General features: G+C 46.5%; 1 protein-coding gene across 1 annotated transcript in view; it reads left to right on the forward strand.

Moving 5' to 3' along the window:
• Positions 1–14,265, forward strand: part of LOC131210498 (uncharacterized) — a 37,471-nt gene extending 23,206 nt beyond the window's left edge. Inside the window, exons 9-10 of the mRNA XM_058203757.1 lie at positions 8,437–8,536; positions 12,338–14,265. Of these exons, the coding sequence (XP_058059740.1) occupies positions 8,437–8,536; positions 12,338–13,558 (1,321 nt within the window). The 3' untranslated portion in view covers positions 13,559–14,265. The remainder of the gene's footprint in view (positions 1–8,436; positions 8,537–12,337) is intronic.
• The last annotated feature ends 1,906 nt before the right edge of the window (positions 14,266–16,171 follow it).

Raw genomic sequence — 16,171 nt, forward strand, 5'->3', positions numbered from 1 at the left:
GTTTCTGTATCGCACGCGGATCAATCAATCTTCCTGCCCCGCTTTCGTCTTGCTCCATCAAAACGGTACAAAACAACAAACAACATTCGATCATCAAATGAAAATCAGCCAACGGTTGGCGTCGGCATCCCTTCTGGCCTCGTCTGTGGTTCTCGATATCGTGAAAGTGTGGTCTTGGCAGGCGAACTTGTAGAATCGACGAATCCCCGCTGGATGCCCGGACTCAGTTGGAGCTGCGCTCCACCAACCGATGCATGCGTTTCGTTGGTCCCACGGCGGGTTGACGGTGGTGAGAGTAATCATCATGGCCAGTTGAGCTCGGTGCCACGACCACAGATCAACGGAAAATCAGCCGATGGCTACTAGTGGAATATAATTATCTGGCAAAGAAAAACAATCCTGGTCCATTTGCCTGTGGTATTGTTTTCTTTACCATCCCCGCCAACAAATAAGAGCCCCGTGATGCTGGGACCCTCGCCGAATCTCCGAGACGCGATCGATTGGTAAAAACTGTTCCCGCATTCTTCCTACATAACGGCTTTACGTAAAACTCCGTTGGCAGAGCTTACGCCCCATTCTGTTTTATTCGTTTTAGTTGCTTGTTGCCGACTCGCTGGGGATGCAGTTTATGGAATGTATCCAACCGTAAAACATGCTGAAACAATCGAAAACAACGAGTAAAAGGCCCACCACTTTAAAGTTTGTGGCTCGGTACACATCCCGAGGCCGAGGTACGGTTACAGTTTAATATGTTTTTTGTTTCGTCCCACCGAGCGCCAATGCGAGGGGGGGGTTCGAATACGAGAACATAATGAGTGTGTTTTCTTCATGTTTTGTAAACACGGCTCAATGCCCCGCCAGCTTCAATCCGGCCACACCTCGCCACAGCCGGTGCCGATAATTGTTGTAATCCCCATTAATTCTTCGTCCGCCCGTCGGCGTCAAGGCGCCCGAGAAAGCCAACACGCACACCGGGATGGGACAACGCCTTCGTCAACTTCGTTCGCCGGTCGTGTGTCTTGGCGCCGCCCGGCGAGAGTATCCTGGCGGACCGCCGGGGATGGTATCAAATTTTGCAACAATTTAATTCGGGAAATCTATTAGAGTGCGAGCGAGCGCCCGCTGCCGCGAAGCAATCGTGAGGGTCCCACTCCCAGTATCACTCCCTTCGGTTGTTTAACGATAATAAATTATCTATAGCTTACCACACCTTTGTCGGCGTGGCGTGGCCCTAAGTGTGGGTATGTCTTACGGTGGCGCTCCGCCTGTGCGGCCCCCAAGGCCGAGAATGCAAAGTGCTGAAACAAGACGCCGGGCGGCGGCCGGATCAGGCTCTCGCCGAGTGAGGCCACGGCTCGATGCACCTCGGGCCCGTCCCACCGGAGTTCGTCCCTCAGGTTCAAGTTCTCGCCGGTGCGGGGGTTGGTGGGTGGCGGCGGTGGTATTTGCTGAAGCTCTCATAAAAATAACAATCGTAAAAACGCCAAAACGCCTTTCCATGTTCGCGCCGGCAAGCCATCCGGCGGTGTGGGTCCGCTCCGCGTGACTAGGACGTGTGGAACCCGCGTGCCGCTCCGCGTCGCCCGAAGCCTGTTTGTCCTGAGCAGAGTGGAAAGAAAAGAGAAAACCGGAGGCCGACGAAATGCGAGAACTGTGAACAAATTGTTCCACAACGAGCATTCCGCGTGGAGCAGCATTTTGCTCCGGATCCGCCCTGGGAGCCCTGGGGTGGGACTGTCGAAAATTTTGGGCACGCTCCGTGGCCTACAGCTGCTCACCCATCCGCTCGGTTTCATGCAAAATGGCGTATTATAATAAATTATGATTCACTAATGCTAACACATAATGAAACGATGAGTGTTTTTCCGATCACATCTTCCACCACATCGGCCACGTGAGGCGGACGGATGGATCGCGTCAAATGAGCCATCGAAGCGCGCTGTTGTGCACAGCGTGAAGAGAGAGAGCATGTTCGTGACCTCATCCTGTCCTCACCGAAGTTTGGTGGAGCTCGACGTTTGATGGTACGCTGCGACCGAGCCACCGAGCCAGCCAATGAAGCCGAAAAATAAACAATACATAATATTTTCACCAACTCAATCCCACCCAACACGGAACACGTGTCCTCCGGGGCCCCGGTACTGCCGGAATGTCGACAAACGTGTTCATCATGGGACGGGGTTCGTTTGGGGCATTTATGCGTCATTATTTGCAGGAGGATACCGAAACCAAGGAGCGCTCCGACGGCCGACCGGTGAGCAGGACGCACGAATGAAGCTATTAAAAATGCACGCCACAGGTCTCCCGGATCCCGCCGTCGACAATCGGGTGGCATTCCCGCCGGGCCGGTCGAAGCCGCGAAATGGGTTAGCCTTCCCTTAACAGGTGTGTCCCCATTGGCGCTGGGAGTGTTCGGGAACCAGCTTCAGCCGTAGAGCAGGGTGTGCATCGTGCTCACAGCACACTTTAAGGCATCAACAAACAATGGGACGCTTCGGTTGCATTTATAGAAGTCGCCGTCACCGCCACTTTGATGGCCGGGCCGGGCTCGCTGCGGTCGCCATCGTAAGGAAATAGAATTTATGATATCCTTCCACCCGTGAACCCGCCCCGGGAACGACCGCTCGAACGTTGAAGTGCCCGGGCGTGGACATGGGATACCCTGCTTCGGGTGGTAAGTTTTGTAAAACCGAAACTATTGCGAAGCTCTGTTAGCGCGCGACCCTCGAATGGTGGGTCTGCTGTGGGCTGGGCGCTCCCCGGTGATATCCTTGCGCCATGGTGATACGTAGAGCTAGGCGGAGGCGGACACCCAACGCCGTTATTAACCGACGTATTCTCATCCGGTTGCCATCGAACGCTGCTTTACGATGGCTTCGTTTTAGGTACCGACGTGGCCGACCGACCGCCGCCCACCGCCGATGACGAAGTACCGATCGGAAGTAAGGGAGGAGGAAGCAATGAAGATATAAATTTATGGCAAATAATTATTGGACCCCATCGCGGCGCCCTTCCTTCGCCGCTGCCGGAAGCTATCGTGACGCGGCGGCTCCTGGAACCTGTTTTCGCGCCAACGCCCGGGAAACGGGCGAGCATTAACATAGTAATGCCATTAGCATTATGGTGCAGTTGTTGGAAGGGCTTCCGTATAGGGCCGGTGGCCCGCACTCTAAATGGTGGAACTACTCGAATTATGCTGAAATTACCGTGTCCAGACTTACCGTGGCCCAGGACGTTCGTTGTGCACTCTTTCTGCGCATCTTTCGTAAACTTTGCCCACGCGCTGCGCAGGCAACGGCCGCCCGGCCGCAGAAAAAGGGACAAACACACCCGCCAGGGCCAGGGCGGGTGGGTTCGGAAAAAGTGCGCCAACGACTGGTGCGCCGACGAACAATTCAATTAAAATTTAAATGTGCAACGATAAAGGCTGCTAAATTATACGCAATCCATATTGATTTTACGTCGCGGTGGAGTCGTCGTACACACCGGCACTGGCCACTCTTAATTTCCGTCGAAGGTGACTGCTGCTGTTGGGTCTCCAGTGTGCGGCATCTCAGCTGGTCTCCGCCTGCAGCATGCGGTTAGGCTATCGAAATGGCCAAAGGCAAGCAAATTGTGCCGATGGCGAGCCTGCCCTGGCCTGGGACGTGTCTCGAACCCGGCCGTACTGCCGGCCCGCGTGACCGGATCGCTGTACCGGGAGTTCAGAAATTAAATTAAAATAGAATATCGAGAGTCCCTTGCATTTATCGATAGTTCCATGAGCGTTCGGGGTAGGGTGCGATCTAACGCCATGTTCCGGCTGCTGCCGGGCCGGGCAGTACACATTGCGGTACAAGCTTTCGGTTATGTTGATGTCGATCCTTTGCCGAGCCGAAGAGCCGTGTCCTGTAGAGCAAATAACTACTATTTAATGTGCCGGGCCAGAGCCCGGGTCGGGTCCGTCCAAGGCACAATCTGTCCCATTTCTGGTGCGTCGCGTGGGGCACGTGGCGGTGGCGGAGCTGAAATTTGTACAATTGCCCCATCACCCGGTCCGCGCGACGGGGTGTGGTTTTGGATTATAATTTAGTGCGGTTGAAATGGCAAATGAGTTAGAACATCACGCGCGGGCGCCCGCCCCAGTAGACGAGGCTTGCATTTGTCCTCCTCGGTTTCTGGTACGTGCGCCGTCTGGCTTAAGCTTCAAGTTCAGCCAGACTGTGTTGCCGGGTATAAAATGGGAACAGCGGCGTCACCGGCACCGGCACTCTGGCTCTGGCGAGCTGCACCGGAACGTAATGCGTACGTCATTCCTCTGCTTCGCTCGAGGATTCGGCTCATTACATCACCGACGAGATCGTGCAATGTGAACATGTGGCTGCTGCTGAGTGGTAAAGTTCACCTTTCGATCCGTCAGCTCTCCCACCGTCCGTCTGGTGCCGCCCGATGGCAGGTGCTCCGTCGCTAAATAATACTGGAGCCGGAGAGGAGGGCTTTCTCGGGGAACGCCCGGCGATGGGATGCTGTGTTGCCCGGGGCCACGGCATGTGTTGATTGGATTAAGAGATTACATTTATATTAATTGGCTTTATCGTTACTACTATCACTCAGTGGACTGGATAGTGTCACGTTTCGGAACATTTAACTTACGTAACCGTAAGGCGTGCTGTGTTGTGCTGTGACGTTTGCCTTTGACTTTCACCAGCCTTGGACGGACTGCGTTGGTCGCGCACCACAGAACATAGCTCTTCGGTCACAGAGGGCAGTTCCGCAATGTCCCATCACTGTTGGGCTGACGTTGGGCAGTTGATTAGAAAAGGCGGAATCGTAAAATCGCAATTTGAACACCTATTGGGCTCCACAGTCCCAAGCTCCAGCAGTCCTGGTCCCCTTTGTCGTTATCCTTTTTTCGGTTTCGCGGAAATATCAGTAAAGTGTGTTCCGATCAACTGGATAAGCTTTCCAATAAATTCTAGTAAACGGCATAGTTTAAATGGATAGCTTGATGATTGATTCCATACACAGGTTAATGCAGTGACCAAGATCATGTTGTGGTGTATTCGCAATGGTTTCGATTCGCCGAAGTGCGATCAGATATGGTGATAATTGGGTTCATATTATGGGTTCGATACGAGCTGCAAATCATTTCCGCTGCGCTTTCATTTCACAATGAGCGAATTGGGCAGAAATCAATTTGTACTACTATGGCTCCCCTCGTGCAGAATGCTTCGACCGGTATTTTCGCATCATGAAGCCAATAATATATTACATTTCCGTCGTCGCCGAAACAGCTTGTAGAATGTAGTGCGGCAATGCGGCTGCGTTGCTGGGCGAAGCAATGCTGAAAACGAAACTTAAGCTACAGTTTAACGTTTCACGGGGCAAACCGCAGATACACTCACAAAGGGGCATGCTTTTTAATTTCCAAACACTTCTCTAGCTTCATTTGTGATATTAATATGTTCTGCTATTTATGGTGAAATGCTGTGGAAATAAGTATCGCCACGTTTCATTACTGCTTCCGTAATGCAAATTCAATTATGTGTGTGTTTCGTCTCTTTCTCTCAACGATGTATGAAGGCCGTAGAAGGGAAACATAATTCCCTAGTACAACACATGGGCACAAAAAATTGGTTTCACGTAAATTGGGGCACCACATTTTTTTTTTTGCAATGCTCTGATACATCCGCAGCATGGCGTGAACAGAATTTTTCAAATTTTGCTCTCAGGGAAATATTTAATTTTGATTTTTCCTTCCTTTTCCGGTAGCGATTGTATGTGGACAATGTTGGCAAGCATGTTTAGAACAATGATCGTTGCATGAAGCTACGGCACGGGACCTAGACCGCTGTGACGTGTGGAACGTATCCAATTCATGAGACAGATTTCTAAACAATACAGGCCACAGGAAACAGGCCGCTAATCAAACGGCAGATAATGTTCTTAAAACACCTTGGCATCTTCGCCACTATTCATTAAATTATTAGTGGACATATTCTTTTCTACGTAATCTAATTTTAATTGAGGACGTTTTTTCTTATTTCAGCTGGAACGTGTTCTGGGGTGCTACGGTCGTACGAAAAGTACATGATAACATGGTATTTCGGGACGTTTGTCACGCTTACATTGAAAATTCGTCCACGGAGGGTGAAATTTTGATATCCAGCATACGGTTACCCCTACAAGCTGTACTTACCTAATGAAAACGTGGATAGGGAAAGAAGCCTAAAAATGCTGTTGAACTGGATCCATCTTCCAAATGGGATGCTGCCGTTTGCTTGGAAAACACGTGACATTGAGGAGAGGCATAATGGTGGCCGCCCGAAAATTAACCTTCCTTACTGACCAAGGTAGCGAATTAGTGTCAATTATGTTTGGTCTCATCCTGAGAGACCAGAAATTCGTACGATTCATCGCATTCTTGTAGGAATCCAGCAAGGATGCAATGGTAGTTGCTCGTGCTGGGGAAGTTGGAGTTAGTGCTCCCGTCGTGAGCATCGGAAATGCTCGTCTGATTAGGTATTCCGAAGCAGATTTGAGATTTTCAGCACTGCATAATCCGATGAAAATCGTACTCGAGTCCGCTTCGCAGTTAAAAGGCCTGCACACGGCGTCCACGGTGATGATGGACAGACGGCGTATCTGGATAAAAGAAGCAACAGGAGCATACATTTATGAATGGTGGGACTTTTGCCCTCTTTCGACAGCTTTATCTCCGGTCCGGCCCGTGGGGGTTTTCGTGGCATGTAGAGCACCGGGGGCATTGTAAGCCCCGGATGGAATCTACATGAAAATGTAGCGTTCATATCCCGATAGCACGTTGCAATCGCAACTCGAAATGTCTTTAGTGTAGCGAAAACACATTTCGATGCTTCTTCGAGCTCTCTATGTGCCGCAGACACACGGAGCGATCAAAACGAATACTAGCTATGAAGCGGACACAATCCGCATCCGTTCCACAGTCACGGTAGAAGCGTTTTTGCCCACCTTTGTTACCGCAGTTGAAGTGAAGGTTAAAGGATTTCGTGTGTTTCGCCTTTCCTTTCTTTCCGGCAAACTCTATTACCCATCCACATCTCTCGGGGCCCTGAGGTGGGGTGGCCTACCTTTATTTCTGCGCAGATTGGAAAAGGGTACTTAACATTACCGAACGTTGGCCACAACTGCACAGACTCATAATGATTTGATGATGGCCTTCCGAAAAACGGCCATAACTGTCAAGACCGCAGGTAGCGGGCGCTAGGCTTGACGTAAGAAATGAAAAAGCAAAAGGTACGATATTTTTTAGAACAAATAAAATATTTAAAGCCGTCCGATGTTTGCCGACGTTTTAACTTCGACGACTTTTGACGAACCGCTCAATAAAGGCAGTGGGGTCAGTGGCAGAGTGGCAGTGGCGTGGAAGGGAAGTGGCGTAAAAATATCGAAACCTGGGAACCTTCTTTTTCGCCCTCTGACGTTTGTCCATTTTGCCTTGTACTTGCTTAGGTGTGGTGGGCACTGGGCAGCCGAAAACCCTTTGCAAATACGCACTTCTCATCACTACCCTCTCCTTCCGTACCTCAGATCATCCGGTTCGCTTCCCGAAACAAGTCTCTTCGAAATGTCACATCAACATCGTCGACCCAGATCGTAGCTAAAAAGACAACGCCCGAACGTCTCAATTGACGGACGTACGGGACGGTACTGCGAGTCCTCTGGGTAGCTTACGGGGGGCGGCTGACCGTTTGGTAGAAATTGAATAAATTTTTGACCTAAATATAAAACCCGGTCCAGCCCCGGTGGTCCCGGGTGTGTGAGATGATGTTCCTTCGATTAACCCTCTTCATAAAATTATGACCACTTATCCGCGTTTTGTCGACAGCCTTCGACGGGTTTTCGGTACGCATTGCATGACGGACCACACCACCAGGCGGACTCGACCCAAGATGCCTGCCTTTCACTCTGCTGGTTTATGATGATCTCTACATTCAGCGAAAGGGTATCGGAAAGATATTGAAGTTATCCATATACCGCACGATACCGGAACCCGTCAATCGTACTTTTGCTTGTCAATTTGAACAGGCAGAGCGCGTCCACGCACAAGTTCGTACAAGCGATGACGGAGCGGCCCTGAATCTGCTGGCCCTTGATTTATCGGCGCTGGAATTTCTAATAACATGCCCGCTCGAAGCAACGAAGCGATGGATCAACGCTCTGTTTCTAGCACTTTCTGCAAATTTGGCTATTTAATTGTACAATTCGTAGAGATGGAAAGCACCATTTTGAAAAGCCACCCTGTATATGTTTTGTGCGGCATCAATTTGCGTCTCGTAGTGTGTATGTGTCTGTGCCAAATGTGAACTTTATTCATATATTCAATCTGCTCCACGTTTTGATATTTGGTGGTTCGGAAGTGGAATTGTTAGTAATGAAAACATGAATTATATTTCGATTTGTCTTGTTTACTTGCAGGTTTTTCTATTTGTATCACTTCTCATTCTATGCCTACCACTATCGATTCAACGGACAATATAGCAGTTTGGCGCTCGTTACCTCCTGGTTATTTATTCAGGTGAGTTTCATGTTTCATGTTTTGAATGTTCTGTTTTTCGTAAATGAGGAATCAATTAGTTTTGCAAAAGAAATATTATCCATCCGTAAAAAATGATGTTGACTTAGGGAGCCAAAAAACGATAAAACGGCTGTTTCCAATGATAGCCTAGTAAAAGTCAATCCTAGTCCAGTCCTACTAGCAGTAGTTGAATTGTCAAGTAACTGAACTTTTTAATGTCAGTAGTCTCGTAATTTTTCTGTACTCAACTGGCCATTTTGATCAAACATGGGTCGTGGAACTCAATTAGGAGAAGGTGAAAAAGGGAAAATTGAAGCGTACCATAGTGTTGGGAAGTCAAATCGTGAAATAGCCCCATTACTCAGACAATCTCCAAAGTTTGTCAATATTTACTTGAAAGATCCATCGGAATATGGGACTCGGAAGTCAGCTGGACGGGCAAAACAACTTAACCCTCGAGATAAACGAAGAGTAGTTAAAGCTCCGTCTAACACTACGAAAAGTTGTCGGCGTATTAAGAATGAATTGGACATGACTGTTGGCTATGCTACAATCTGGAGCACTCTTAGTTCCTCTGTAAGCATTGTCAGAGAATCAATGAGAAAAAATCCAGCAATGAAGACACACCACAAAGCAGCAAGATTGCAATTTGCGAACGAGCATATGTCATGGAAAGATGAATGGAATTATGTAAGCTATCGATACATTGAGTTTTCCAACATTTGAGTTTTTTTTAGTTCACGTCGTTTGGAGTGATGAAAAGAAATTCAATCTTGATGCGCCGGATGGTTTTTGCCACTACTGAAGAGATTTGAGGCGGTAACCTCGTTTTTTAGACGACGGAATTATGACGGAGGTTCCATCATGGTATGGGGTGCGTTTAACAGCCAAGCTAAACGTAATTTAGCAATAGTTCCTTTACGAATGATCAGTGAAGGCTATATAGGCATTCTGGAGAGTAATTTGAAGCCATACCTGCATCGTTTCAACCACCGCCAGCTAATTTTCCAGCAGAATAATGCAACTGTTCATGCAAGTAGGGCAACAAAAACTTACTTGGAACATTTGGGAGTAAATTTAATTACCTGGCCGGCTGTTTCTCCAGATCTCAACCCTATTGAGAATGTTTGGGGAACTCCAGTTCGACAGATCTATGCGAATTGCAAGCAGTACGAAAACATACAGACGCTTGAATTGGCGATTAGAAATGCTAGGCGTTCCCTGTCGATGAACGTGCTAAAGAACCTATCCGAAAGTACGCCAAACCGTACATTTCCAGTGAAAAATCGTCGTGGAGAGGCCACCGATTATTGAAACATAATAATTTTCATTAACTTTTATTGGGTGGCCCTATTTTCTTGAATAATACATAGTGAGGCTATCATTTGGAAATAACCATTTTATCGTTTTTTAACTCCCTAAGTCAAAATAATTTGAATTTCGGAAAACCAAACAATGGATATTATTTCTTTCGCAATAGGTTCACGAAAAATAGGTTCAGCGCTTTATCTTAGCCTCAGTCTGAAAAAAACGGGTGAGGTTATCATTATGAGAAGCAGTGTATATGAATCGTTTCCCTTTTGTTTGCCAATCAATTTGCTAACGGAAGGCCTCGCTGGCGCTGGTTTTCCTAATGAACTGGTCTTTCGGATTGGAGTGTACTAGTTGAGCGCTGCACGTGCAAAGTATGTTCACCGCACGTGCATTTCGATTTGACCGAGATGCCCCGTTTAGGTTAGAAACATGAAGCATTATTCCGCATCGGAGGCTGTCCGTCAATCCCAGACCTACATCTTACGAACCGTTTCATAATGTGTGTAATCATTCACCGGCTGTGCAGTCGAATACTTGTGGCAGCTTTATGGGTCACGTGGGAGAATAGTCACGCATGTCACGTGAAGAAGAAACGCGTTCGGATTGTCATTGCCATGTGCTCTGAGGCAGTTGAACTTACCGAACCTTGCACCACTAATATAACTGTATTTCGGGGCCAATTTCACGCCCCATAGATGATTTTAAATGAGATTATCTTCATGAATACATCGCAGTGCGAGTTTGGCAACAGAAAAAGTTTTTCCCACAAATCTTTCAGTCATAGTGAACCGCTTTTGGTTGCCATGGAGACGCCTGGTGGTTTGATATTTACTTACCTTCTATCACGGATCAAACGTACCGGAGCACCTGGACAGCTCGCGACCTGACTCCAGCAATAATTTTGAAATGTCACTCATTAGTTGTAACTGTAACTTGTATGCAGGATCTGATAAAATTGTAGCTGTTTTTATGATCTACTTAGAAATTTAAAGTATCAATACGTTCGAAAAATGGAACATTTCTTGGAAACATATTAGTATTAGTTCAACTTTTTCCATGATTAGCCAGCTGGAGATCATGAAAAATAACTTTATCAGCCACCAGCATCATTAGGATTATACATAACTAATTGGCAAAACTTTCTAACAAATTCTGGTCATTTTGCTCAGACATTGCTCTGGCCGTTTTTAAGCCTTACCTGTAACAGCGCCCTGGGCTGATCCGAAGTCGTAGTGTAATGGAAACACTGTCAGGTTTTGCTAATTGATGGAACAACCATAGTCCTAGTTTCGTCCTATAGTCACGGCACGATTAAATATTTATAGTTGGCAAGTAACCGATCTGTTCGGTTTCTCGGCAACAGCCGTGCGTCGTGGTGTTTAGAAAGTTATCTCGTGACTTCCGTTGGGCAATAGTTTTGCTACTGCAGCCTACAGCACGCCAGAGCAATGGCTGACCGCGTATCATCCACAGCTGTTAAAAGAATTGAAAGTCGATGTTGCCGCCAGCTCTCTCATTATGAATGTTGCGGAATGTTTCCAAGAAGCGGCTTGATGTTCCATCAAACGTTAGTCATCTAAATTCAACATCCGAATCGACAAGCCCTGTTGGGCTTCTGGTGCTGGCATGAATTAAATCATAATTTGTTCCCCTAATCTAACTAATTTCAAACTAATTCATACAGTTTATATCAAAAGTTGTTCATGGTCGGCGAATTGTTGTAGTTTTTTTATTTATTTAGTTTTCCATCATGGAACGGGCTGGGTCGTGTCTTACGCTTGTGTTTGTTGCCTGAACAAAGGGGAAACACTGTCGTGTCCACTTCATTCGTTGTATAAAAAATTATGTTCCCGCCCGGCGACCAGTGCATCCAATGGGTTGGTGAAGCATGGCATCATTAATCATACGGTAAACTAATAATATGAGTTGAAGCTTCAACTCGTCCTCGATTACTAGGTAGCAGCGGAAACTTACTTCTTGAGCGCCGGCGACTGACATAATCCGTTCTTGTTTGTCTTGTATTTGGAGCCGTTGTCAGAGTGATGGCGCTACGCTCCCGCCAAGATAAGGCTACGAAGCTTAAGTGGTTGGCGGATGCCCGAGTTTGAGGTGATAATTCGCTCAATTCCCCTGTCCTCTGCGGGAGTGCAAAGCGCATTGCACGGTGGGTCGATGTGCAACAACGAGCTAAACGCCGTGAGCATCTCGCTAATGCTATTTATAAACGTTATGGATAGCTCCGATCCAATTATAAAACAATACATCATCAGGTGGCTAATAATCCAACGGCGCGGAAGAGGATTAAAAATTGTTCGCAGACTCTCTAGCCCAAGGGTGGTCAAGGTACTTTATTTTTATATTCGATAGAGGGTAAATGTTAGACGCACTTCAAGATACGTATCTCTGTGAGGGCTGATAATGTGCTATATTTTGTGGGACTTACGATAATATAAGTACATTGTATTCTCCACTTTTGTCGCATTTTAGCATTCGATGATCTACTTCTTCCATCACTACGAGCTGCCCATCATTATACAGCAAGCGCAGCTGCAGCAAATCGCGCTCCAAATGCGAAACGACCAGCAAGCCCAGCAAGGACCGTTTCAGCAACGTGGCCAACAGCCATCGCAGCATCACCACCGCGGACAATCCGCCCCGCAACCCGGTACGAATAGGCGTCCCCCGATTCATCATCCGCCCCATCAGCAACAGCGTCCTCCGGCGCCGAACTACGGTGTGCAGAATTTGTTCCGAATCTTGCGACGTCAAAACGACAACAACAACAACATCGGGGATATTCTTAATCGCATCCCGCGCTACAGCTTGCAGACGCTCAACGTCGGCAGCCACAATGTCGTCAACAACATCAACGTCTTCAACGCGTCGCTGCGCGATGTGGCACGCAACTCGATTCAGTTCCTGCGCGCCAACTTGAGCGTCGGCATGACGCTGCTGGGCAATGCCGGGAACATCTACACCAATAACAACAACAACAATCCGGATAATCCCAACAACAACAATAACAACAACTATCCAACACTGTACGGCCATCTGCATAACTTGGTTTTCGAGATACAGCATCGCGTCGGCATGACGGCCGCCGTGGCGGCCAATAATCACAGTCCCACGCTCGAGGACGCTCCGCTGAGCGAAGGACCGAGAGAGCGCGATACGGATAGTGATCGCGCTGGTGTGCCACCGGTGCCACCGGTATCGCTGGCCGCTGATCGGCGCAGCAACTACCAGCGCAACTACGAAGAGAACAATTTCATTTTTCCCGAGGCGGTACTTACGCAGCACCCATCGCAGCCACCGCAGCCGCAACATCCTGTGACTGGCCAGCGCCTACAAGAGCCAGCCGCCGAGTGGGTCCCGGATGAGACGATCGACGATCGACCAAAGCGTGCCAGCAGTGACAGCAGCCGCAAACTGACGCCGGACGTCAGTGAAGGTAAAGTATTGCTGGTGACGACTACGTTGCAGGAGCCGCAACTGGGAGCAGTTGACCCTCCAAGCGATGCCATTAGTCAACCACACGCTGGCCGCAGTGACCAGCGTGATTCGAGTGATAGGCACTCCGGCACTAGGCTGGCGGAGGAACCCTCCGAACTGGAATCGGGCAGCGTTCGGCGGCGAATCGGGCAAGGTAGCAGGCCCCCGGTGCCATTTGATGATAGTGAATCCTTGACGCGGAACATTTCGCAGTGAAATGGTGCATGACGAGAGGATATCATGCCGATGCGAGAAGGACGCGGTGTGATGTATTTCTTTATGTTTCTGGTGTATTTTTGTTAGTTCGCGTTAAATATATTTTTATCCTGATCCCCAAATGGGTCCAGTTACGAGCGCATGTAACACATAATTTATGAACCTGTCTGTTGTTGAAAAACGATTTGAAAGGAAGAGAAACGTAGCACAAGTTACACAACGCTCTTCTAAACGGAAACAAATCAGAACTAATAGCGAAAAGAGAAACCAGACGCAAGGAAGCATAGAAATTGCAAAACTATTTGTAAATAGTCTACGACGAGTGTTGTGAAATTTTATTGGAATCATTACGTTGCTTCTATTGGTTTTGACAAAACGAATGCCCAGCGAAATGAGCTTTAATCATTGTTTGACGAGCCCACTGAACGGATCTCTCGGTTGCGACAAATACGCAGAAAGAAAGGACATTTCCTTGATGGGGTGTAAACGTACTCCGTTCAGAGAAAACCATTCTTTGTGCTTCGTTGCGCTGTGTTTTGTTGTGATGTTTTGGGTTTGTTCCATTAAAGATCCGATCTTAAGTTCCATTACGCAGGCCAGGCTGTTCTTTTTCAAAGATTTACCATGTTTGGCAATGTGTGGAGAGAAGAAAACAAAATAAAGGCGAAAACAGCAAAACGGTTCGTTAATGTTTGATCTTATAAACCGAAAATGAAACCGGATTCGAAACAACTTGGTTTTGAAATTAAAATGAACGAGTTGTGACGTTTGAAACATTGAAAATTACTTGAATTTGTCAACGTTACATGGCACCAGTGCCAATGGTAATTATGAGGGATGAAATAATACATTCAGCTTAAAAAAATCAGTTTTTATTCATTAATGACGAAAGAAATCAACGGAACTTGCACCTTCCATTTCATTGCCAGTTCGTATTTTATTTGATATTTATTTTACAGGTAGCGATATAATTCAAATTGATGCGTTTAATTATAATGGCATCAAACCAACTGAATGTGATTTTTTTGCAATTTTCAAGCCGTTTGTATAAAAATGGATAAAGTAACGAGAGAAGTTAACATGTGGCATATCTTCTTATGCGACATCCTTTTCAATTATCGCGTAAAAAGCTTGTGAAGTGCCTAGAATATGACAAACAATTGACAACATCTTAACAGATTTCTGCAGATTTGAGATTTTTGCCTTTATTATTTTTCGCATTTCCTATGTGTAAGCTGATTAGTCCCCAGCAGTTTCAGCTCACGATCAATCTACATTTTTCAGCGACGGACCCGAAGAGGTCGTAATGCTTATACACATCGAACAACAAACAAATCATGGTTGAGCTAATTTAAACTAATCCATGAATTAAATTTCAACTACTTCAAAAATTATCGAAAGATATTTAAAACAAGGCAGGATAGTTAAGTCTTCTTGGCCTAAAACTAGAGGGTTGTGGAGGGCTTAGCAGTATTAATTGCGCCGTACTAGAAAAGATAATTTAGAAATCAAAATACTTTCCGCGTGAAAACAAACACTTAAGTTACTAGGTTAACATTAACTTACTTCAGAGTGCCATTTTTGTTTATTACTAGTTACTAATGATCAATAAAACATCTATATCAGACAAAATGATGACAAAAAACATCGAAAGATTCACAAAATATGATAAGAAAACATAGAGCAGTACATTAGCAGTCCGTTGATAGAGCAATCGGTAACGCTCGTCACGCAGCTGGCCTGGGTTCGAGTCCTGGGACCTGTTTTCTGGGTTTCGATTCCCGATACAGGCGTGACAGGAAGTTTGGTGCGGGATCATTCACCCCGCCCGTAAAACCGATTTGTTACAGAGATTAACATTGTTTCAGGTTCAGACTAAGATCGCCCAGCGGTTGTAGCTCCAAATAAGAGGCAGATAAGTAAATATGATGGGAATAGGTAGCGGAAGGATGGATGAATTGTGTTAAAAAGACAGGTAAGTAAAGCAACAACATACAAAACGCATTTTACAACATTTTAAGGAATATTTAATTGTTGAAAATGTCATGTATGATCCGCACCTGAAATTTAAACCATTGTAAGTTTTGGAAACAAAGGATTATTTTCCAAATTGAGTAGTTTTGCTGAAAAACTACTGAAAATAAAACCTCAAATTTTAAAGCGTTTTGAAAGAAGTTACGCTCTTTCGAAGTTAAAGAAGTTACGCTACGCTCGTTACGAAGTTAAAAGCAAGTGTGTCGACAAACAAATGTGGCGTATATGTTTCAATATTGTTCTTTATTAGTTGGTATTCAAAGTTGAAACGGTTCCATTCCATTTTAGTTGAGTACAGAAACAACACACAATAGTCCGAGAGCGTTGTGTTGACCAGTAGGAATATTCGAAGTCTTTCGAATCCTGACAGTGCATCCGCTGAAAAGCAATCTTTCATTGCAAGTTAGTCATAGAATGATCCGGTTCGATCGGCGGATTAAACTGTAATCGCAAAAAGAAAAATCCGACAAATCATTTATGGCTGTGTCGATATTGTTGATCCGGAAGTCCGATTACGGGACGTCGAACGCGATGATGATTGCTAGATGTTGCATGCTGTTGACCAAAAATCTTACCTAA

The sequence above is a fragment of the Anopheles bellator genome, chromosome 1 (assembly GCF_943735745.2).
Source record: "Anopheles bellator chromosome 1, idAnoBellAS_SP24_06.2, whole genome shotgun sequence".
Taxonomy (NCBI): domain Eukaryota; kingdom Metazoa; phylum Arthropoda; class Insecta; order Diptera; family Culicidae; genus Anopheles; species Anopheles bellator.